The following is a 23,960-nucleotide window of genomic DNA, read 5'->3' as shown; positions in this document are numbered from 1 at the left end:
AAAAGGGTAAAAAGTGCGGCCTACTGAGCATGTCAGTCATGCCACAGTACATGAGTGTGAAAGGGATAGTAGCTGGAATCCATGGTTTAATATCTATTGTTTTGTTTGGGATCTCAGTCGGTACCCTGGCATGTGATTGCAGATAACACTACAGTGATGTGGCACTTCAACTAGCGTAAAGACAGCCAGTCTGTCCCTCTGCACCGGCTGGCTGTGTACTTCAGCTAGCATAAAGACAGCCAGTCTGTCCCTCTGCACCGGCTGGCTGTGTTAGCTTGGGAGTTAGCTCTTGAGCATTTCTTGATCCTCTGAGCATCTTGCCATCCCATCAAAGAAGTATGTAGTAGTAGACAAGCTGAGCAGGACCAGGATAGACCCCTCACTATTGGATGTTATCTCCTCAGATTCCTGAGTTTTGTCCATCATCTGTCAGGGTTACTTCATGGTGTGGAAGTCTCTCCCTCCTTTTTCAGGGATTCCTCAACCTTCTTGAGAGCAGATTCCTCATTTTTCAGAGGTTCTTGGGTCCCTAGTGGAAAAGAGAACTAGTCACTCTGTCCCTTCTTACCAAGTAGGAATGGGGTTCTACTCCAGAATGTTCCCGGTTCCTCGAAAGGAGGGTACTTGGAGGACTTTTCTGAATCTCTTCTTGTTCAACAACATTCTCAACATTCCTTCCTTTCATATGTTTTCTCTTCAAGTCTTGTTTTCTATGTTCCTGCCCCTGGCTTTTCTGGTGTCCTTGGGTCTGAAGGATGCTTACTGTCATATTCCTATTCTCCCTCTCTTCAGGAAGTTTTTATGTTTCTCGGTTTCTTGCTGTCATTTTCAGTTCTCTGATTTACCCTTTGGCCTGTCTGCTCCCCAAGGGTATTCACAAAATGCCTAGCTCCTGTGATTGCCTTTTGCAAGCTCCAAGGCATTCAGATTTTTCCTTATTTAGAGGACCTGTTCATTCACACACCCTCTCCCAGTTACCTTTTATAGACTTTGGAGTTCACTATATCCCTCATTCAAAGTCTAGGATTCACTATCAACTTCCAAAAGTCTGTCCTGGCTCCCTCTCAGGATGTGTATCTGGGCTGCAGGATTCAGACAGTGGCAATGTTGTCCTCTCTTCCTCCTCCAAAGGTTTTGTCTTTGACAGCTTTCTTTTCATCTCTTCTTCCTTCTCTGTCATTTCAGCCAGGGAGTTTCTTTGGGCCCTGGGGTTCACGGCCTCTTCTATTCCAATGCTCCATCTTGCCAGACTGTATATGGGGAAGCTTCAGTGGTACCTCACGGCAGTTTGGATTCAGCATTACCGCCATCTGGATTTCAGAGTGACTCTCCTTCCTTGTCTCAAGTGGGAATTCAAGGAGTTGCTTCAACAACCCAGGCCTGCCCATTCAGCCTGCAGTTCCTTCTTAAGAACTGTTCACCAGTGCTTCAGACATGGGCTGGGGGGCTTCTTGAGGTCACCTGAAATTTCAAGGTCTCTGTCTCCCCCATCAGAACTCAAATCAGATCAACATCAAAGAGATGATAGCTCTGATTCTGTCCCTTTGGGCTTTTCACTCCATGTTCTCTGTAGGCCCTCTGAAGGTTTACACAGACAACACCACAGTGATGTGGTATGTCAACAAGGAGGGGGGGGGGGCACAACGTCTTACCTTCTTTGCAAGTTGGCTCTTCAGGCCTGGGATCTGGCTCTCAGTTATCAGCTAATTCTTCAGGCAGTGTATATTCCTCCAGAGCACAGTCTAGTGGGAGACTCCCTTGAGTATGTCCAAAACATAGGCTCACAAATGAATGCTTCACAGAGATGTGTTTCTGGACATAGTCCATCGATGGGATGTTCCTCAGGGAGATATTTTTACCTAGCCTCTTAACAAGCAGCTCCCTCTGTTTTGTTGTGGAGTGCCATGCCATGTGGCATGGAAGATGGCTGCCCTTTCCTTTCCTTGGAAGGGGAGGTTTCTTCCCCTCCTCTTCTTCTATTTCCAATAGTCCTGCAGAAGGTTCAGCTGCACTCCCCAAAAATCTTGATAGTGACCCCTTTTTGGACAAGACACCACTGGTTCCCCTTCTTAATGCATCCGGTCAGTGGTAGTCATCACAGGTTACCTCACTGGTTGGACCTCCTTACACTGGACAAGGGGTCACTAATCCATCCTCACTTGTTTGTCCTCTCTTAAACTGACACTGTGGGTGATAGGGTTAGACACCTCTTTTCTGAGGATGTGCACAAGGTTTTACAGGAGGTTAGAAAACCTGCAACCAGAAAGTCTTGTATGTCCAAAAAGAAAGATTTTCTGTCTGGTTCCATGCTCATAAGTTGGACCCTTTTCATTGTGGAACTCTCTTGTTCTGTCCTATTTGTGTGAGTTGCTCCAGTTTGGCTTGGCCTATTCTTCTGCAAAAATCCATTTGTCAGCTGTTTCTGCCTGTCTGCCCTTGAAACCCTCCTTTGGCTTCTTGTTTTGAGGTTAAACTGTTTCTTAAAGGCGTCCTGCATCTTAGGTCCCCAAGGAAGCAAATTCCCCTTCCTTAGGACCTTGATTTTGTTTTGGAAAAATTGAACCAGGCTGCTTCTGAGCCTCCAGTTTCAGCTTCTCTGCAACACTGTACCTGGAAGATTGTCTTACATTGCTTGCTCTTACTTCTGCTCGGAGGGTTTCTGAGCTTCAGGCCATGTATGGACATTACTTCTTTGTTGATTTTCACGGGGACAGAGGGCATCTATTCTTACTAATCCTTCTTTTATCGAAATGTGGTTTAAATGAGTTGTACTTGAATTCCCTTCCGTTGTCCTTCTTCTCTGTCTGCTCGTGAGAGGCTCCTGCATATCTTGGATTTGCACAGACAGCTCATGTATTATTTAGATAAAACTAATGCCATTCATACATCTGAAGAGCTTTTTGTTTCTTTTCATCCCAGGGCAATAGGTTTGGCTGTTTCTGGGCGAACTGCCTCCTCCTCCCCCTGGATATCTAAAGCCATTTGCTTTTGTTATTCTTTTCATGGCAGGTGTTTGTCTTCTTCTGTTAGACCCCATTCCACTTAGGCTGTTGCCTCTTCTGGTGCTTCAAGGGACTGGACATTAATTCCATTCTTGAAGCTGCTACTTAGTCCTGAGTGCATGCCTTTACTAAACATCATAATCTGGATATGGTTTCTAGGGCCAGAACAGGCTTTACTAGGGCTGTCTTGCATGGCTTTGTTGAGGGCGCTTCCCAGTACTTTTCTTAGGTTCATAGGCAGGTACTAGGCCATCTGCCCGAGGGCATTTATAAGCCTAGCCAGAGTGTGTCAGCTTTTGCCGCTCCATTGATTAATTAACTGAGCCTCTGTCAAGCAGAGGCAATGAAGTGATCCCAGGGGTGTATTTTCTGCTACCCATCCACTCGTCAAGGTTTCTCTTGAAGAGTGTTAGTGAGGGGCTCTGCCTAATGTAGTTAGGAATTTTGTTCCAAAGCATGGGCAGTTTCTGTGACAGGAATCTATCCCTCCAGCATGTTCTCTTTATTGTTGTGGCGAGGTTTAGCTCACTAGAGCGAGTGGCTCGCAGTGACTTGGATTTCTTTCGGTGGAGCATGTCCATCCATTCTGAGTTGGACATGGCCTTGTAAGTCAGGCAGAGATCACCTCTGAGTAAGCAATATGCCACTGAGTACAGCTGGAGTTTTTCAGTCGGGTTGCATAGGACACATGTTTGAGGCCAGTAATCCTCTTGGTGAGGTACTTTTGTGGTCTTTCCAGCTGTTGGAAGTGTCTTGTGAGGTACATCCCAAATGGGGCATTGTACTCTATGATGGGTCTAATGAGTGATGAGTAGAGGGGCACTATAACCTCTTTATTTCTAGATGCGAACCCTTTAGTAATTAGATGGGCCACATAAAAGGATTTCCTAACTACTTTGGCAATGTGATTGTCAAAGGAGAGATTACTATCTACCTGGGTCCCCAGATCTCTTATTACCTCTTCTGTATTAAGGGGGCTGTCACCTATGTGGTAATTCGTGGGTGATTTGTTTTTCCCAAACGGGATGATTATGCATTTTTTGGCATTAACTTGAGGCCATGACTTTGACACCAGGTGTCCGTCTCAGTAAGGCCCTTTTGGAGGATACCGTGTCAGCCGGAGAGTCAGTTATGGCTAACTTGGTTAGCCATAGTCCTCCAGTGTTTGCCTGTACTTCTGAGAAGTATATGCCAAACAGTAGAGGTCCCAGGACCGAGCCTTGCAAGACACCACTTGTGACTGGTTTAGAGTCAGACCTGGAGCCCGCTATTCTTACCGTGTGAGTTCTGTCTGTAAGCCAGTTGGCAACACATCTCGTGACGTAGGGGTTTATGTTCAGGCTGGTGAGTTTTTCTGTAATACCCGAGTGGGGAATGGTGGCGAGGTCGAGGTAGGCTGTGTGAACCACCTTTCTCTCATCTATGGCCTTGGTGACTGTCTCGAAGAAGTCAACCAGGTTTAGTAGGCATGGTCTGCCCTTAACAAAGCCAAACTGGGTCAGGTCAAGTGTTTGGAGGTTCCCAATGTCTTTGTTAATGAGTTCCATGATGATGTGCTCCATAGCCTTGCAGACCAGGCTAGTCAGGCTTATGGGGCGATAGTTACCAGGGTCAGATGTGGCCCCTCCTTTGTGGAGATGAATAACCGTTGCTGTCCGCCATTCTATGGGCACATAGCCTGTGGAGAGGCTGAGGTTGAACAGTGTGTTTAGGTGGGGGGTTAGTTCGTTTTGTAATTCGTGCAAGATGCAGCCTGGGACACCATCTGGTCCCATTGATGCTGTGTTTTTGGCTTTTGAAAGGGCTGTTTTCACCAGTGCGTCTGTGATTTTTGGGACACTACACTTTTCCGGTATTGTTGTGGGCCCTTTTGGAGGTGAGAGGGGGGTGAAGTTTGCACTGAATCTATCTGACAGGATGTTGGCAGTATCAGTAGGTTCAGTATATTTTGTGCTATTTTGCACTAGTTCAGTGCATATCTGCGAGTTGCCACTTAGATTCTTAACATAGCTAAAGAAGGCTTTGTGGTTATCTTTTGAATCCTTGGCTATTTTTCTTCGGGTTAGCCTTGGATGATTTCATGAGGGACCTTAGTTTCTTACTGATACTGATCAGGGATGTCTTTCTTTCTTGGGATTTGCTTTTTTTCTGAACTAGTTTCCTCCTGTTGTATAGCCTGTTTATTGCAGAGGTCCACCAAACTGGTTTCCTTCTCTTAGAGGAGTGAGTCTTGGTTTTGCTAGGGATGGCACGATCCATGCATCCTTGTAGGTGCTCATAGAGTGCATTTGTAAAGGTTTCTGCATCTTGGGCAGCATTATCCTTTACTGTGGGGGCTGTGAAACTTACCACCTCTGTCTTAAGTAAGATGAAGTTTGCTTTAGAGAAGTTTTTTACTATGGTTTCCTTAGTTGGGGGTGTTGGTGGGGTGTGGACATCCAGAGTGATTAGTTTATGGTCTGATCTAACCAGTGACGGGTTGACCTTTGGTGTGGAACACCTGTCACCCATGTTGGTGATGACCAGGTCCAATATGTTTTCACCTCTGGTACCAGCTAATCCAGGGCGTTTGAGTTGATGAATTCCAGGAAACGCTGGGCCTGGGAATTTGTACTCAAGTAGTTTTCCCAGTGAATGGTAGGGTGAATTAAATCGCCCAATATCAGGGTGTTTGGTAGGACCTTCATGTTTTCCAGTGTCTCCAGAAAGGTGGAGTGGTGGTCCTGAGTCATGGAGGGTGATCTGTAGCAGGCCACAATTTGCATTGCAGATTTGCCCAATGTTAGTTGCACATGGATGATCTCAGAGGTATCATGCTGCGCCACTAACCTGGAGGTGTAGGTATCCTTAATGAATATGGATACACCCCCTCCTTTTGTATTTCGGTCTGTGTTCTGTGGCCGAAACGTGTGGTATGAGTTGTAGCCCGGTAGTGCTAGGGTGCTCTCTGGAGCCTTGAACCAGGTTTTAGTTACTACACAGATGTCGACGTTCTTCATACTGAGGAGTGCTTCGAGCATGTGAATTTTGAGATTTAAACTCCTGGCGTTGAGTAGCTTAACCCTCAGTTTTTTGTTAATTGTGCTGTTTACAGAGGTGGGTTTGTCTTTTGAGCCTTGCCTAAAAAAGGCACTATGGGGGCAGCAAGAGCCTTGGCCAGTATTCTAAAGCCTAGGGGTGACAGGTGCAAAGCCATCTCTTGCGAAGCAACGTGGCTTGTCGAGCATGTTGTCCCAGGCTGACAGACACTGGATCCCCTTTGAATGACACCAGAAGCTTAGCTAATTGTTGAAATTGATCATTTTTTCTTTATACTGAGGTATCATTCTTGGTGAGGGCAGGATGCTACTCAGGGTCAGGGTCATACCAGCCTGGGCTACATGATCAGAGAGCTCTTCCATGTTTCTTCTTGAGCTCCTTGAGTGAGCTGCTTAGTCGCTTGGTTGGTGAGGGATGAATAAAGAGCCTTGCCCTGCTAGGCAATCAGTGTCAGGGTATATTAGTGCTTGCTGTTAGGTCTTAGCAAGTGCTGGGCTGTAAGATGCTTTTTGAGTGCTTAGGTTGAGAGTTAGACAAGCTTCAATGGAAAAACTGAAGAGCAGACTTAGTGGAACCGGGAATAATTTAACAGTAGCTAACCGGCACTGCCTGGTGCACAAAACCGTGCAAATGTGGTTTTTATAGTAGGTAAATGAAAGAGATGGAAATTAGCCCAAAATAGCCAATAAACTGCTAACTTCTGGGCTGGAAGCACTCCTCCAGGTACAGATAGGTTGCTCAAAGCTCCCCTCTCTCACAGGTGAACAGAGAAACTTCCTTCTATTCAAGTAAGGTTATGGGCAACACAGAAACTTCTTGAGCTTTTGTACTCTCCCTACGGTGAAGAATACTGCACCAGTGATATAGAAGGACATAGTGCAGTTGTGTAAAATCCTACCTTAACAGTATATGTCCTTCTCTTCACTGTTGCTGTATTGAGTCCCTCCCTCTACCCCCCCTTATTCGTTTGGGCTCTGATTAGGTTACGCTCTTGGCTGAGGCTCCCTGTTTTCCATCTGCATTTTCTCCTTCTGAATGTCCTTTGTCCTATGGAGACTCTTCTCTACTGGACATTTCAGTTCTGGATAACTGCTTCCATACATCACCTTTATGTCCTGTATAGGGAGCATACGTGTGACATACAGTGCATACAAGATCTAAAGTCTTTGGTATAGTGGCTGGACATTGGGCTGTCCTTGGCAGGAAATCCCTAAGGTGAAGAATATTGAAACAGTGAAGAGAAGACTTCTACAGTTATGGTAAGATTTTACACACCTGTTGTTTACTGAAGCAGAGTATATGACTTGTAGCAAGTTGCAGCAGTAGCATGTAATGCATAGTATTCTGCAGTACTCCTTTCGGCCACAAGGGGCTTGTTTATTATACCTTTTATTACACTGCAGTACTCCTTTCGGCCAAAAGGGGCTTGTTATTATACCTTTTATTACACTGCAGTACTCCTTTCTGTCATAAGGGAGCTTGTTATTATACCTTTTATTATGTAGTATGAAATGAAAGAGCACTGTGTTAAAAAGTTTTGCTTGTGACACTTTACATGTAACATTTGAAATTATTTGATTTTGTCTTTAATTGAGAAAATTAATATGTCTGCAGAAAAGAGATTTAGTACCTAACTCGCTCCTTTTTTATTCTCTATTTTAAAGATATTCATTATTTCCACTGTCTGAGAATAGTAGAAATACTTAAAGGGACAGAAGCCTCCACAAAAAACATTTTTGGAAGATATTCATCTCAGCGAATGAAGGCAAGTGATTTATGAAGTACATTTAACAGCAATATCTAGAGTTGAATATCTTAAAAATAAATGTCAGAATCGAGTTTTTACACAGAGCTGCTAGTTTTGGTACCTTGTGTGAGGTGAACGATTCAGGGTAGGCTATGTATGTGCACCATGTGAACATTTAAGACGTGGGTAATGATAGGCCCAGCAGCCTCACCAGCCGTATATGCAAAGCCATAAAGAGTATCACAGCAGAATTCATTTATGCAGACATGGGCAACTTAAGTTTATGTGCACTCCACACAGTTTGGCTTTGTGAAGGGCAGGTCCTGTCTCTTGAATATAATAAACATCTTTGAAAAGGTTACAGATGCTCTGAACAGTGGTCACTGCATGCATGCTGCTTGGGTAGACCTGACCAAGGTTTTTAAGGCTATCTGCATTCAAACCCTCAACATTGTTTGTTGACTTGCAAATCTGCTGTGCAGAAAAATCTAAATTGTGAAAGTTGCTGGTACCTTCTCTGAACATAAAATGTTAACTAGTGGGGTACCTCATCAATCAGAGCTGTTCCCTCTCCTGTCTGGCATTTATTTCGCAGATATCCAAGCCAATATCCCAGACGTGACTGACCCAGGTTACTGATGACTGCAAACTAGGTATGTTATCCTCTTATCCATTGACACTAAACATCTCCAACAAGGGCTGGGATAGGCACTTACCTGGTGCACTGAAAATGACTTCAAGCAAAATGCAAAAATAACAGAGAATAGTAGCTTAAAGCCTCTGCGTTGTAAGTGGCATTCCTCTTCAAACAAGTATGTTATGTGGATACCTCTCTCGCATTCGATCATGTTTCTACCAAATAGTCAAGAAATCCTTCTGTATGGTGACATTAATTGCCAAGGGGATATCTTCAAGAGCCAAAGCATCATCTTACTGCTGTACTTTTAACTTATCCGACTCATCATTGAATACAATGTCCCCGTGGTGTGTACAGTTCGAAGTATATCATTCAACTGGAAAGGCACTGACAATTTTTAATTAAGAAAATTTAAATCTTTCTACTGTCTCTGTAGATTAACACAGCTCTCATGCACAAGTCAACATTTTTCTCACTTTTTGAGCAGGAAAGACCTGTTTGACCGTCTGTTCTTTCACAAAACTATTCTCTCTCTACAGACATGTACTAGGGATCTGAAATCTACTCTGACAAATTAACACGACTCATTGGAGGCATATGTTCCTAACTTAACATATTCTAACCCTATGGAATAAGTTAAAACTATAGGTCAACCAAGGTACTATGTCTGCTTTTAAGGCTACTCTTCATAATTGGGTGTGTAGACATATTTACACTTGTTTTGTCATGCAGTGCATGGCCCTTCTTGGTTTGGGATGTAAGTACGAAGTGCTTGTAAATGGTGGCAAGAACTTTTAAGAGTGTGTACTTGAAAGTATATATGGCCAGGCATCTAACTGTTCCTGTGATATTTGCCTAGAAATGTTCCACTAATTGCCACCCACTTGATATTGTAATTTATCTTATCGTGGAGAGAGCTTGTCATGAGCCTGTTGAAGACCTTTTTGACCAACTTAAATGTCATCTAAACATGTTTTATTCATGTGTTAGAGGATCATAGGTGGTTACTAGGCTAATGGCCCTGGGGCCCTTACAAGCCTAACCAAGAGTTTATCCCCAAAAAAGAAACCTCAGTCAGCACCTGTCACCCCGTCAATGAGGGACACAGGTGGAACCCCTGGGACAAATTTGTGGTTTCCCATCCACTCATCAAGGTTACACTTGAAGAGGGTCAGCAAAGTCGTCTGTTTGACATGTATGGGAAGTCTGTTCCAGAGATGGGGCAGCCTCTGGGTGACAAACCTGTCTCTCCAGCAGGTTTTGTTGATGTCACATATTAGGTTTGGGCCTTTTGAGCAGGTAATACACCAGGAGTTAGACTTACGGATATGGAGCATTGCTAGTAGGGCAGGGTCCGATGTTGCCTTGTAGGCAAGACACAGATCACATCTGAGCAATCTGTATGATACCGAGTAGAGTGATAGTGATTTGAGCCTGTCTGCATAGGACAGGTGTTGGAGGCCATGAATTCTCTTTGTGAGGTATTTCTGTGGCCTTTCTAGTTGGTGCAGGTGTTTGGAGAGGTGCATATCAAATGGAGCGTTAGAGGAGTACAGAGAGGTAATAACCTCCTTTTTTCTGGATTCAATCCCTTTACTTATCAGATGACCCAAGTAAAAGGCTTTTCTGGCCACTGCTGCTACATGATGGTTGAATGTGAAATTGTTGTCAACCTGAGTACCCAGGTCTGTCACCACAGGTTGTGTGCTTAGTGGGTTGCCGTTGATGTGATAATCAGTAGGGGCCATGTTTTTGCTGAATGGTATAAGTTAAATGCAAAAATAAAATGAATTAAGGCCATGATTTTGGCACCAGTCATTTATTTGTATGAGACCCTCTTGCAGTATGTTAACATAGTTTAAGGAGTCAATGACAGCATCCAACTTACAATCATGTGCAAACTTGGTCAGCCACAGGCCTTTTGTTTTTGCCTGGACCTCTGAGAAGTAGATGCCAAACAGTAGGGGTCCCAGGACAGATCTCTGGGAACACCACTAGTGACAAGTCTGCTGTCGAAGGTGGAGGTGCCTGTTTTGACCTTGTGGGTCCTATCAATGATCCAGTTGGCCACCCACCTGATGAGATAGGGATTTACACCAGGTTGTGTTATCTTTTCGATGATGCCTGAGTAGGAGATTGTATCAAAGGTCTTGGCCAAGTCAAGGTAAGCTATATGTACCGACTTTCCCTCATCCAGGGCCTTAGTGACAGTCTCAAAGAAGTCAACCAGGTTCAACAGGCAAGATCTGCCCTTGACGAATCTGAACTGGGTGAGGTCAAGTGCTTGGAGATTGCCAGTGTCCTTGTTTATGAGATCCATAATAATATGGTACATGGTTTTACAGGTCAGACTTGTCCAGCTTATGAGGTGATAGATTCCAGGGTCAGTAGTGGCACCACCTCTGTGCAAGGGGATAACAATGGCGGTTCTTCACTCTGCTGGAATGAAGCCAGTACTTAGGCTGTGGTTGAATAAGTTGCTCAATGGCGAAGCCAGTTCTTGCTGGAGATGGTGCAGAATACAGCCTGAGATACTGTCAGGTCCCATGGAAGCTGTATTCTTTGCCTTGGATAGGGTCTTTAACACTTGATCTACAGAGATGTGAGGTGTAGGATGAGTATTGTGGTGTCAAATGGGCCTTTGGGGGAGACGTTTGCACTGAACCTATCTGCTAGCAGGTTGGCTAAGTCAACAGGATCAATGTAAGTGATACCATAATTCGGAACAAACCTGGGCTTTGCCATGGAGGTTCCTGATGTATATGGGGTGCTCCACACTCCATATAACCTGACACCTATCTGTTCCTCTTTCAGCCATACACTTGTCCATCTCTCATGCCATCAGCGCACTTTCTTCATTCTCTTATTCTCTGTATATTCTCCTGTTCTGCACTTTACCCTTCCCTGAATTCATTTCTAGCCTCACTCATAATTGCATTTCCTAGTGCACCTGCCCTATTTTACTGTCTTCAGACTCTTACATATTAATGTTTTTTTATGTTTTGCCCTGCTTTTAGCTGCTAGTAATACCTCTCTCTCCCCTGCAAAGCCCCTCACTATTGTAGCTTATTTTAACCATACAGCACTGGGTTTCCTTCAAGTAAATCTGCTTGTGTAGCTTGAGGCCAGTGTCCTTTTGTAAGCTTACTTTTGCTCATATTTTATTTCTTTTTATTTTATTTCTGGTGACTATACCTTTAGAAACTTTATATCCTTGTCTCTCAAGCTAGTTTTTCACTATCTTTTCTGATTGTTTCTATGACTTCATCTTGACCAGGGTGATAGCCCCGCTCTGTTCGCCCTCGCTACACTCGGGCTCACTTTGCTTCCTACCCTACCCCCATTCCCACCCACCCCATTACAATTACCTTTATACCTAACTATCCCTCCCCTTCCTGTCCCACCGGCCACTACAATTCCACTTCCTGCCTATTGCCACAACCACCTTACTGTTCTGTCAATCTTGTCAACACCACTTCATCTATACCACTGTCTCTCTACCTACTCTATCTGACCATATTTTATTCCAACATGTATTATTTTCTAATATCTTCTACACTACTCCTTATTCTCTCTATCTCCACCTCTTATCACTCCAATCTCTCTGACCCGCTCCTATGTTCACCAACTTCTCACTCATACAACATATATCCAACTATTTCATCTTTTACTATCTCCCCTAATCTCTTTACTACCTCTATCTCAAGTCTATATAAACTATCCATAATACAGGTTTTTTAACCTTCCCACAAAGCTAAGTCAAAACTATACAAACTCCATCTAGCATCTACTACACACTCTCTCCTCACTAAAAACCTACGTTGTTCTGGAGATATCCATCCCAACCCTGGCCCCTCTTCTCTCCCCAAAACTACCTCTACACTGCCCCCATCTTACTCCTTTAACCGTCACCAACCTCAGTCACAACAATCATCTCCATCCAAATACTTAACTATTTACTCATTGAATATTCAGAGTCTAGCAAATAAAGTCACTGAGCTGCACTCATGGATAGCTCTCAATACCCCTCTCATCCTCTCCCTATCTGAAACCTGACTCAAGCCACACATCTCAAATAGTGAAATACTCCCACCAGGTTATAATATCTTCTGATCCGATAGACCTGTAAAAAAAGGTGGTGGTGTGGCCATCCTCTACTCAAACATTCTTAACCTCTCACCATACCCTTCCCCAATTACTGACTTCCTCCCAGCTGAAATCATCATCCTTAACTGCCATCTGAATCCCCATAAAAAACTTGCAATTGCCTCTATCTACCTTCCTCCTGGTAACAATCTGCCCATTCTTGAAAACATCCTATCCTGGTTCTCCCACAACATACCATATGAGACACTTATCCTTGGTGATGTCAACATTGATTGGTCCAAACTCACAACTGACTCCCCCCAACTCAGTATCCACCTACACGGCTTCCACCAACTTATAACATCTCCCACTCACTTCCATAAAAATTCCTCTTCCAGCTCCATCATAGACTGGATCCTTACCAATTCCCCCCACCAATCCCACAATCCCACCGCATTACCTAACTCCCTCAGTGATCATCTCCCTACCACCATCTTAAGACACTACTCCCATATTCCTAAACCCCACCTTATCAAAGACTGTCAAAAACTATCGACTTTCAATTCATCCCAATTTAACTCCATTCTCCACAACATAGATTGGTCCATTCTAAAACACCTCCCCCTAAACGATGCTGTAAGCACTTTCAATAGCATCTTCATGAATACTCTAAACTCCTTAGCTCCCTCTAGGAAGATCAGAGTAAAATCAAACCATGCTCCCTGGCTCTCCAAAGAGACTAGGTCCCTTATGAAACAAAGAGATCATGCTTGGAAAACCTGGACTAAAACTAAACAACCACCTTTTCTTCAAAAATACAGGCAACTGAGGAACCTTGCAAAAAACATACAACTAATGACAAAAAGTTGTACTATAGCTCTGCTCAGCTTAACAACAAATCCAATCCTCAAAAATGTTGGTCAATTCTCAACAACATCCTCTATCCTGGAAAGCCCTCTAATCCCTCCCCATACCCTGACTCTTCCTCTCAGGAAACAGCTACCCTCCTGAATAAACACTTTATCTCTTCCATCCAAAATCTGGTAACCTCTAAGCCAAACTCTACTTCAACACCCACCTCTCCAAGTCCCACTAACACAACTTTGTTTTCTTTTGAGCCAATTCCCATTACTTACATCAAATCTCTACTACTCAAGCTAAAACCTTGCTCTCCTTCCACTGACAATCTATCTCCTACATTCCTCAGACTTGCTGCTGACTCAATTGCCTAGCCTGTATCTATACTAATTAATCAATTTTTTCTGGAATCAGCTGTCCCCACCCTTTGGAAATCTTTCTTCACTATCCCTCTTCATGAAGGTGGAAACTCCACTGACCCCTCAAACTACCGACCCATTGCCATTCTGTCCCCCCTCTCCAAGATATTAGAAAAATGTATTCACTCACAGCTTCTCAATCACCTCCTCACACACCACTTACTTACCCTACCCAACATGGATTTTGTCCTCAGCACAGCACCACCACTGCCCTCTTCTCCTTCACTCATATCATTGCAGAGTCCCTAGACAACAATAAACTCATTTCCTGTCTCTTCCTAGATCTCTCCAAAGCCTTCAATACTGTCTCTCATACTCTACTACTATCCAAACTTCAAATCTCCACCTATCCCCCTCTGCACTTGCCTGATTTAATAGTTACCTATCTGACAGGGACCAGTCTGTCAAATGGCTCTCATCCTCCTCACCTTTCCTTCCCATCTCCACTGGTGCTCCCCAAGGCTCCATCTTGGGACCCCTTTTGTTTAACAACTTCACCAATGATCTTTACACCTCATGCAAAGAATCCTCACTTATTCAGTATGCCGACGACTCCACATATATATCCATCTCAAATAACATTCCTGAACTACACTCCGACCCAACAGGCCCTACTATCCACTGAATAATGTCTCTCTCACAACCTATTTATCCTAAATCCCAAAAAGACCAAACTCCTACTTTTCCTTCCCCGTTCTCTTTCTCATCACAAAACCTCCTTTTTTATTACATCTTCTAACAATACAAATATCCAACCTGACACCCACACAAAACTCCTAGGGGTCATTATCGTTGACGAACTCAAGTTCAACCTACACATACTCCAATGTATTAAAAAAAACAAACCAGAAACTAGGTCTGGTATATCGGAACAAAAAATTCCTAACTCCTGAATCTAGCCTTATCCTGGGCCAGGCACTCCTCCTCCCCTCCTTCTTATACGCCACCCCAGTTCTTACCAATATCCATGCCTCCACTCTAAACAAACTGCAACAGACTTACCATAAAATAGCCAGATTCATTACTAACTCCCCATACAACTCACACCACTGCATTTCTTTAAACTCTCTTCAATGGCTTGAACTTCCCCAGTTTCTGCTATCTTATCAATTTCATATGCTACACTCTATTCTTTATAAACCCTCCTTCTGTCCATCTCTATCTTCCTTAGTCTCCATCTACATCCCATCCCGGACCCTCCGTACTTCTAACCAACAATTACTTGATATCTACCACCCAAAAAGGTCAGTAGGTAAACTACTCTACAAACACTCCCTTGCCCATGCTTGGAACAAACTTCCCCTTGACTTACGTTCAATCTCCCACACCTCACACTTTAAAAATGAACTAAAAGCTTATTTTCTCAATTCCAGAACCTGCCCTTGCCATGACCCTACCTAGTTTTCCTTCCCCAGTTTCTGCTATCTTATCAATTTCATATGCTACACTCTATTCTTTATAAACCCTCCTTCTGTCCATCTCTATCTTCCTTAGTCTCCATCTACATCCCATCCCGGACCCTCCGTACTTCTAACCAACAATTACTTGATATCTACCACCCAAAAAGGTCAGTAGGTAAACTACTCTACAAACACTCCCTTGCCCATGCTTGGAACAAACTTCCCCTTGACTTACGTTCAATCTCCCACACCTCACACTTTAAAAATGAACTAAATGCTTATTTTCTCAATTCCAGAACCTGCCCTTGCCATGACCCTACCTAGTTTTCCTTCCCTTTATGTACCCTCAAAAGGACCATACTTAGTACCTCATTACACCTCTCTCTCCAGTGTGTCTACTATGCATTTGCACAATTTTATACAAACAAAAAATGTTCATTGTTGACCTATTGAACTATATCAATGTAAAATTGTTACTTAGCTTCTTTTTAATGCAACTTTAATTTTATGCTTGTATCCCAACATATGTGAATCGTTTTGCTATAACTGCTATTATATCAATATTGTTTAAAATTGTACTTGTTTTAAAATGGAGCTTTTCTCCTCGGGTCTCCACTGAAAATGGGCCGCAAGCCCAGTTGGACAAACCCGGTTAACAAATGTCAATAAATAAATAAATTATAACTTATGTCTCAACCATTGTATTCTATAGTTTGTCATCACTATTTTACTGTACACCACCCTCTGCAATGTACATAGTCATCTCTCTCTTCTGTATTTGTGTTTTATGTAATCTTATTATATAGTTATAGTTGTTAAACTACTTCATGTAGACATTTTCGACTTGCTGTAACTAATAGTTTTGCTTTACTCAAACTTTTAATTTAAACTGTATGTAGTACTCATGTCAATTTACTCTGTGTTACTTATGTTAGTATACTGTATATTGTTCTTATGTCTACTTGGAGCTTTTCTCCCCAGACCTTCACTGAAAGTGGCCTCATTTTGGCCTAGTGGACACTCCTGTCAAACAAATGTAAAATAAATAAATACATAGAATGTAACTGAAGAAGGCTTTGTGGTTTCCATTTGTTTTGGAGGCTAGTTTCAATTCATAATTGGCTTTGGAGGTTTTCACTAGTGATCTAATTTGCTTGTTGAGAATGAGTAGGGAGTTCTTCCAATTTGGAATTTGTTTCTTTTTACCCTTGGACAACAGTTTCTTTCTTTTTTGTAAAGCCTGTTGATAGAGGATGTCCACCAGACAGGTTTGTGTTTCCTTGAGGAGCAGGTTTTAGTTCTGTTGGGTATGGCTTAGTCCATGCATTTGTACATTGGTGTACTGTTCAGCATAGTTGTCTGCATTCTCTGAGGGGGTCGGTGGTGTGAAGCTACTGATACCCTCCTTTAGGAAGTTGTAGCCAGCTTTTGAAAAGTTTTTTAGTCTGGTTACGGCTAGGTGGGGGTGGGGTGGGGGGAAAGAAACTTTGACTTAGACAGATGATCTGATCTCTCCAGGGAAGAACATACTATGGGAGTGGTGCAGCGGTTGCCCATGTTGGTGAGAACCAAGTCCAGAATGTTATCTCCCCTTGTGGGGGATGAGACGAGCTGGTCTAGTGTGTTAGAACTGATGAAGTCAAGGAATCGATGGGTGGGTGCATTAGAGCAGGAATAGTTCACCAAGTTTATGGTGGGGTAGTTGAAGTCACCAAGGATCAGGGTGTTAGGGGGTACCTTGATGGAGTCAAGTAGGTCCAGGTAGGAGGAGTGGGTGTTCTGAGTCATGGAATGGGGTCTATAGCTGGCTATAACTTGGATGGGTGTCTTGCCAACTGTCAGTTGCACCTGGAGTAATTTCAGTGCATCATGCTGGCAAACCAGTCTGGAGGTGTGTCTGTCCTTAATAAAGATAAAGACTCCACCACCCTTAGTCTTCCTGACCTCATTTTGGGGACGGAATGTGTGGAATGAGGTATAGCCTGGTAAGGAAGGGTGCGCTCTGCGGCCCACCCTGAAGCAAGTTTCCATGACTGCACAGACATTGGCATCTTTCTGTGAGGGGCAGTTCCTGTTAGCTGATTGCTTTGGGTCTACTTTAATAAATATATACACACACACACACACATATATATATATATATATATATATATATATATATATATATATATATATATATATATATATATATATATATTTTTTTTTGTATTAATAAATAGGGCTGTAATGGATTGACTAGAAAAAACCCTAGACTCTATTTGTTTAATTCCAGTAGTTAACTTGTTACATATGTATGTGGCCAGTTCCTATGTGCTGTAGAATAGAAGAGCCTCTCTTTCAGTTTGCCTGTTTGATTTGGTATGGGTTACAGTGATCACATGCCCTAAGTATCTTCATTAGGATTATCCGAGTTCCTTCTTTTTAACAGTCACATTTCATCTGTCTATTTTTGGGTTGAGAGACACATTTATATTTTGGGGCTGAATTAGGAGGAGGTTGAATGAGGATTTCATGGATCAAGTGTTGTGGAAATTTGATTTGGTGTGGGCCATACAGGGGAAACTGTTAAGATTGCTTTAGGAAGCCAGCCCGAGCTGCATTCTGTGGTGAATCTGCTGTTTTTTTTCTCCTAATACAGAAATTTAGGTAGGATCATTTTTAAGTCTTTTGGCTTTTCCTAGTTAGGGGTTGCCACAGCGGATCTTCGGTCCGCTTATGATTGACAGTGGATTTTTACTGAGAATCGAACCGGAGAGCCTTTTGCGTTCTGAGCAGTGATTTTGAAAAATCTTTAAGGTTCTGGCTTGGGTTGCACCTTACTGTCACCTAGTGGCTAAAGAGGATACTTATTGCAGCCAGCAGTGACATTCATTACTGAGGGATTCGGGTGGCCTATATCACTAAGAAAGCTGACATCTATTTACCCATGTGTTAGAAACACCAAAACAAACAAAAAATAGGAAGCCAAAGATCTGTTGTAGTGATAACCTCCCACAAATATATTTTCTTCTTTAAGAGTTAACCAAGTTTGATTCTGAATGGCAGTTTTCTGTGGACTTTAGTAGGTTTAAAGGTTATGCTGTAATTCTATTGTGGGAGCTGCCAGACCTCTACATGGACACATGATAGTCCAGTACCTTTATCATCAAGTTAATATACTTTTTGAAATTTATTTACGTGCCACTCTTGTCTCTTCAGTTTGGATTTCTGAAAGATTCAGCACTTGATAGTTCATCTTGAAATAGTAAAAATAATAATATTAGCAATCCTAATACTGAATATATTAGCAATCCTAATACTGAATTTTAACTGAAATGCTAATCTTTATAGATGTAAAAACAGTGTGATTTGGTTAAAAGTTCAGAATGAATTTTGAGCTGTGAAAGTAATCTTCGATACAGTGTAAATACTAGATGTTAACAAAAATTTGAAGCTTTACAGATGAAAAATAAAGTAAAAGTACTGAACGCTAACAATCTTTGGGAAGTTCAATGAATAGAAAGTAGAGCTGTGAACAGGGGGCTGGTTGAACGTCTCACATAATATTAAACCAGTTTTGGGACTGGACTAATGTCTCCTCTTATGTAACCATCAGTGTGTTATAGTTTTCCCTTGCTTACTGTATTTCTAGTGGTTGACTGGATAGAGGCAAGGGACCACCGAAGAGGTTAAGAATTGCAGCCTAGCTCGTATTTACTGAGTATCTGCATAATTGTCATGGAACTGCAGTTTTGCAAAGCTCTTTAGCCAAAGACTAATGGACTACTTTTGTGCAGGGTATGACTGTCCTTGTTGACAAACATTGCAACACTTAATGTGTATGTTAGTCTCACATTCTGTATTTTAGCAGACTTGTTGTGAGAACTTTTTTTTGTTTGTGTGAATTCTGGCCCATGAGATTGCCAAGAGAGATGGCATTTACCCATATGTTAGGATGGAGAATGACCTGCAGTGAAATACCACAGTGCCTTGCTCTGGGAAACATCCATCAGTGTGGAAGTTGGCGAGTGTCATTCCTGTCCATAAGGGTTGTACCAGTGGGATGATTAAACATTTTAAACCTATTAATTTGATATATGTATGAGTCAAGACATTTGAAAGGTATATTCTTACTTTATTGGAATTTTCTGGTAAAATCAGTCCATTATATGATCTGACTCGGGACAGATTTGTTAGAAGCAGATCCATGTTTGTGAACCTTTTAGAACCCATTTACCATTGCTGTAGATCAGGAGTATGGGACATTTACCTAACACCAAGTAATCACTGACTCCTCAAAAGGCATGATGTTAATCTTATATCATCAGCTGAGTTGTCACCTGGCTTTGCAATCGGAAACAAAGTAAAAATAATAAACTACTTTTGGGACTGGGCTAATATCTGTTCAAGCTTATCCCAGGGTTCTTTATTGGGACCCATTCTGTTTAACATGGTATTTTCACCGTTATCTACTTGCAGATTATGTTGGCTCTCAAAATTATCTGATTAAATCAAAACTGGAGTTCTGTTGTCCAACAGTAATAAGGGAGCCAGATTTAACAACTATCTTATTGAACTGTATTAGATACTGGCCTAAATATTAATCAGGATAAAAGTGGGATAATGTTCTTTGTTAGCTGTAATTCATCAACTCGAATAAGCATAAGTGATATTGAGTTAACTTAGCTTTCAGAATATAAAGACCTACATGTAAGGATCTGCAGTAGTCTAAACTTCAGCAAAGAGCAAAACCATGAAAATGTCAGTACTAATATTAAAAAGAATTAATTTTACAGTTTTGTAGTTTTGACTAAACTGTTTGCTGTGTCCACATCCAATATTGGAATATAATTCCCTGTTTTGTAGTTACTCCAAGAGTGATTTACTACTTTTAAAAAGCGTATAAAAAATTTTTCATCATTTGGGTACTAAGCTAGCTTAGAATCGTCCATATGTTGTTCAGTAAATTACAGGAATCTGTGTAGGAGGTTAAGTTTGGCTTATAAAGCAATACATAATGGAGAACATAGGTCTTTATTGAATGTTGATTTTTTTTTTGTTAGATAAATACAGGGCGTAATTCAATAAAGCTTACACAGAGCTAATCTCCGTGTAAAAATAGTGTCACGGCTCAAACATGGAGTTCAGAGTCTTTGCGATCCAGGAAACAGTGCTAGGGGTGTCTACAAGCCTTCCAGCACTGTTCAACCACGGAGTTGATTGTGGAATGTAAATAACCTCATTTGCTGGAGAAAACCATTAGCTTTTACATGGGAAAGCATTATTAAATAATTTTATTTTATTTAATGATGTAGTAATTGATATTTCTTAACCAGGGTAGTGTAGCTGGTCCAAATTTCCAGTGTCAGTGGATATATGACGTAAATACACGTGTCCCATGCAGTACAGTCACACCCCAAGGTAATGTATTCAAAGCACATAGGGGACGTCATATAATGTAAAACATATACACTTAATAATACGTCAGTAATGAGTAATGTCCAATTAGTACATTTATTTAAATGAAAACTGAGCAATGCTTAGCAGTGCTAAGCTCTGCTTAGCGGGTTTGAGCACCGCTAAGCACTGCTCACCATTTCTGAAACCAGCCAACCACAGCTAAGCAAGGGGGTGTGTCTAAGGCTGCTTAGCTGTGCTTGGCTGGTTTCAGAAATGCTGAGTGTGTTTATGTCCAGGGGAGAGCCCTTTCCACTCAGCATAGTTCCCACTAGCTGCAGCAGTTTTAAAGGCTTTAAACTGGAGGAAATGGGGGGATGGCTGGAGGAAATAGCCGACAAAAGGCAATCAACTATAAATGAGTAATAAGGTCTCTGCCACTCTCAGTGACTCATTCAAACTCCTCAATAAAGTAGCTGGCAGGTGGAATGTATCATAGTCAGCCAGTCACACAGGCTGCATCTGCAGCACACCAGTATAAAGTATGCAAACACCCTTCAGTCTGATATTTCCCACAAACTTTGCACCATTGAAGTACACACTTGAGAATTTTAACTGACATAATGGTAGGGGCTTCTGCTGCCTTGCTACATCTCTATGTGTTGCAGACTGAGGGCGGTGATGATGATGATGCTGACAACCTGCCTAGACTGAGGAGGAGAAGAATGTTCAGGCCCAGGGTAACCTTTCAGGGGCTACATGAGCTGGAGATAAGAGTGCTACAGGGTGGACAGGGACATACTTCAGCAACTCACCGAGCTCTGCAGCCCTCACCTTAGACCCAGAGCCAACAGAGAGGGAACCCATCCCAGTGGAAATAAAGGTATGTTACATCAACCGCAAAGGCTATCACTCCATCAACTGCCAGGTCATGTGCAATGCCCAGGGCATTATCATCAATATGTGTGCTGGCAGCCCTGGTAGTTATCATGACTCCCACATCTGGCATGCCTCACAGCTGTATCAGGCATTTTCCAGGGGAGACATCCCATACGACCATCTAGTGGGGGATGCTGGCTACGCACTGGAACCATGGATGATGACACCAATCAGAAATATACACACACACACTAAAGAATGCCATAAAGAGGTGCATGCACAAACTAGGAACATCGTAATGTGTGTGTTTGGGATGCTCAAGTCACGGTTCCTTTGCCTTGACATATCAGGTGGAGCCAGCCACGTGCACACATGTTCACAGTATGTGCCATGCTACACAATATGATCCTGCAGAAACCGCTGCGGCAGGAACCTCACAGAGAAGGGACACACAGCCCCCAACCAGTGCCAAGGTCACCACAGGCACAGGGGGACTTGGAGGAGGAACCCATTCAGCGTATCCCTGTAGGCAGAAGTAGGCATACCCAGTATGCCCTGGCCTTGGCAAAGAGGCATCGAATAGCACATACACTAACACCCTAGGGACCCAGGGACTGACACCTCTCTCCAACTCACACTTACAGTAAAAAGGGTGCAACACACATCGCACTACCTATACCTTACCATGTATAGGCTGTGTACTGTGTGCATCCAACTGAGTCAGTCCTGAAGCACTGTCCTTGCAACTGCTGCTGCCGCAAGGTAAGTCACCCTTCTAAACAATAAATGAATGGCATAGTACACTGTGGTAGCATATGTATGGTATTACTGAATGTATGCATGGGAATGGACTGGGTTACTGGGATAGAGGCAGACAGTGGGTAGCTATGTGGGACAACAGGCACACACTGCCATGTTCTGCCTGCCCCACAATATGAAGTAGGCCCTGTGCCAGCAAAATCCACTGCACTATATGAGGGACTTACAAACAGCGGGGTCATAGGATAAATGCATGGTTATCAATGTTGGAGTCCCATACATACCTCTAAACCTCTTACAGCAAGAAATCTGTACAAAGCCATCAAGAAATGTGTGGCAAAGGCTCAAAAACTTGCACATGCCATATTGAAAAATGGAACCAAAATATGAGCCAGACATCTGGACAGTCAGTGAAGATGTGTACAGTTAAGCAGTATGAACCCCCCCAACACACCCGTGCTCACACACAACTGTAGTAACATGTAAGGTAATAGCAGCAGACCACACATTCCCAGGCCTGTCAAAATCAACTTGATACCTTGTTCTACAATATGCAAGGGTCAATGTGCTCTGTATGTTTGTGGTTAATAGTATCAGGAAGTACACAGCACTTACTGGTGGCTGTTGTGACCTACTGGTCTAACTATAGGAGCGTGGTTGTCAGGGTCCATGGTTCCAGACTGCCCGTGGCAACAAATCTGCATGTCACCTACAGTAGGAGTTATACAGACTGTCCAGAAGAAATATACGTTACTGCAGGAAAGCTGGATGATGGAGGGAAAGGGGGCCACACATATGGATAGTACACAGCTCTGAGTAATGTACATGGTGCCTAGTAGATCTGCGGGGTGGGACAGGTCAGTACTGTGAGAATATAAAGGCTGCCACGTTACTGTGTCATTATTGACAAGTCAGTGGGCACCATCCATACCCCTGGAATTACAGGGATTCACAGAATGTCCACACCTATGCTTCCTATATCTGTACTGCTTGTCATAACTTTGCATTTGCCTGGCAAACTATCTCTAAACAAAATTGGTTGATGTGAAAATATCAGTGACAGACAGTTGAGATGCAGACCTCGTACGCATAAGAAAAGAAAAGCTAATACAAAAACCTTCTACCAACTGTCTACGTTTGGATCACAAATATTAAGACCCTTGTCCCCATGTCTGGGCTTGCGTACAGCTGTCATCTGTGTGCCTGTCCAGATGTGTGTCTGTAAGAGTTTGACAGCTATGGCCAACATGTAGCCTTATAGTAACAGTGCAACACAAACCTTCTGAGGACAACAGCAGATTTATAGGGCACAATGATGGACAACCCGCTAAACACTTAAAGTTTGCAGTCAGAGGTGCAAAGTCCATAACCCTCTGCGTAATGTTACAACTTCTACTCCATTCACACAATAACTACAAATATATAACAGTGGCAAGTGTGGACAAAGCCTGTGACTGCAGTACACAAGGACCAAGAGACACATATAAGGGGGAGGGGAAGCAATGGCCACACAAAAGTAGATTGTGCTCACTAGAACAATTTGTGCAGTACCATAGGTTCCCTGCACTGTATGGAGTCAGTAAACAAATATCTGTCAGCGGTTCCTCACATTAATCTAGACCAATCTGCCACTGACATACCAGGAAATCACAGTGCGCTGTGTAGAATATACCACACATATTATGGAAACTTTTGCTCAGTGCACTCTGTACTCACTCCAGGATATGACTCACTTAATAAGGGTAGCACACAGCCTGG

General features: G+C 42.7%; 1 protein-coding gene across 2 annotated transcripts in view; it reads left to right on the top strand.

Annotated features, from left to right (window-relative positions):
* CDK5RAP3 (CDK5 regulatory subunit associated protein 3) overlaps nt 1-23,960 on the top strand; it is a 613,925-nt gene that overhangs the window by 86,764 nt on the left and 503,201 nt on the right. For both annotated transcript variants that reach the window (XM_044055301.1, XM_044055302.1), the window contains exon 4: nt 7,706-7,806. In XM_044055301.1, the coding sequence (XP_043911236.1) occupies nt 7,706-7,806 (101 nt within the window). The remainder of the gene's footprint in view (nt 1-7,705; nt 7,807-23,960) is intronic.

The sequence above is a fragment of the Protopterus annectens genome, chromosome 13.part0, assembly GCF_019279795.1.
Source record: "Protopterus annectens isolate FY-2018-M chromosome 13.part0, PAN1.0, whole genome shotgun sequence".
NCBI lineage: Eukaryota > Metazoa > Chordata > Ceratodontiformes > Protopteridae > Protopterus > Protopterus annectens.
The sequence above is the reverse complement of the archived record's forward strand: the minus strand, read 5'-3'. Positions and strand labels throughout refer to the sequence as shown.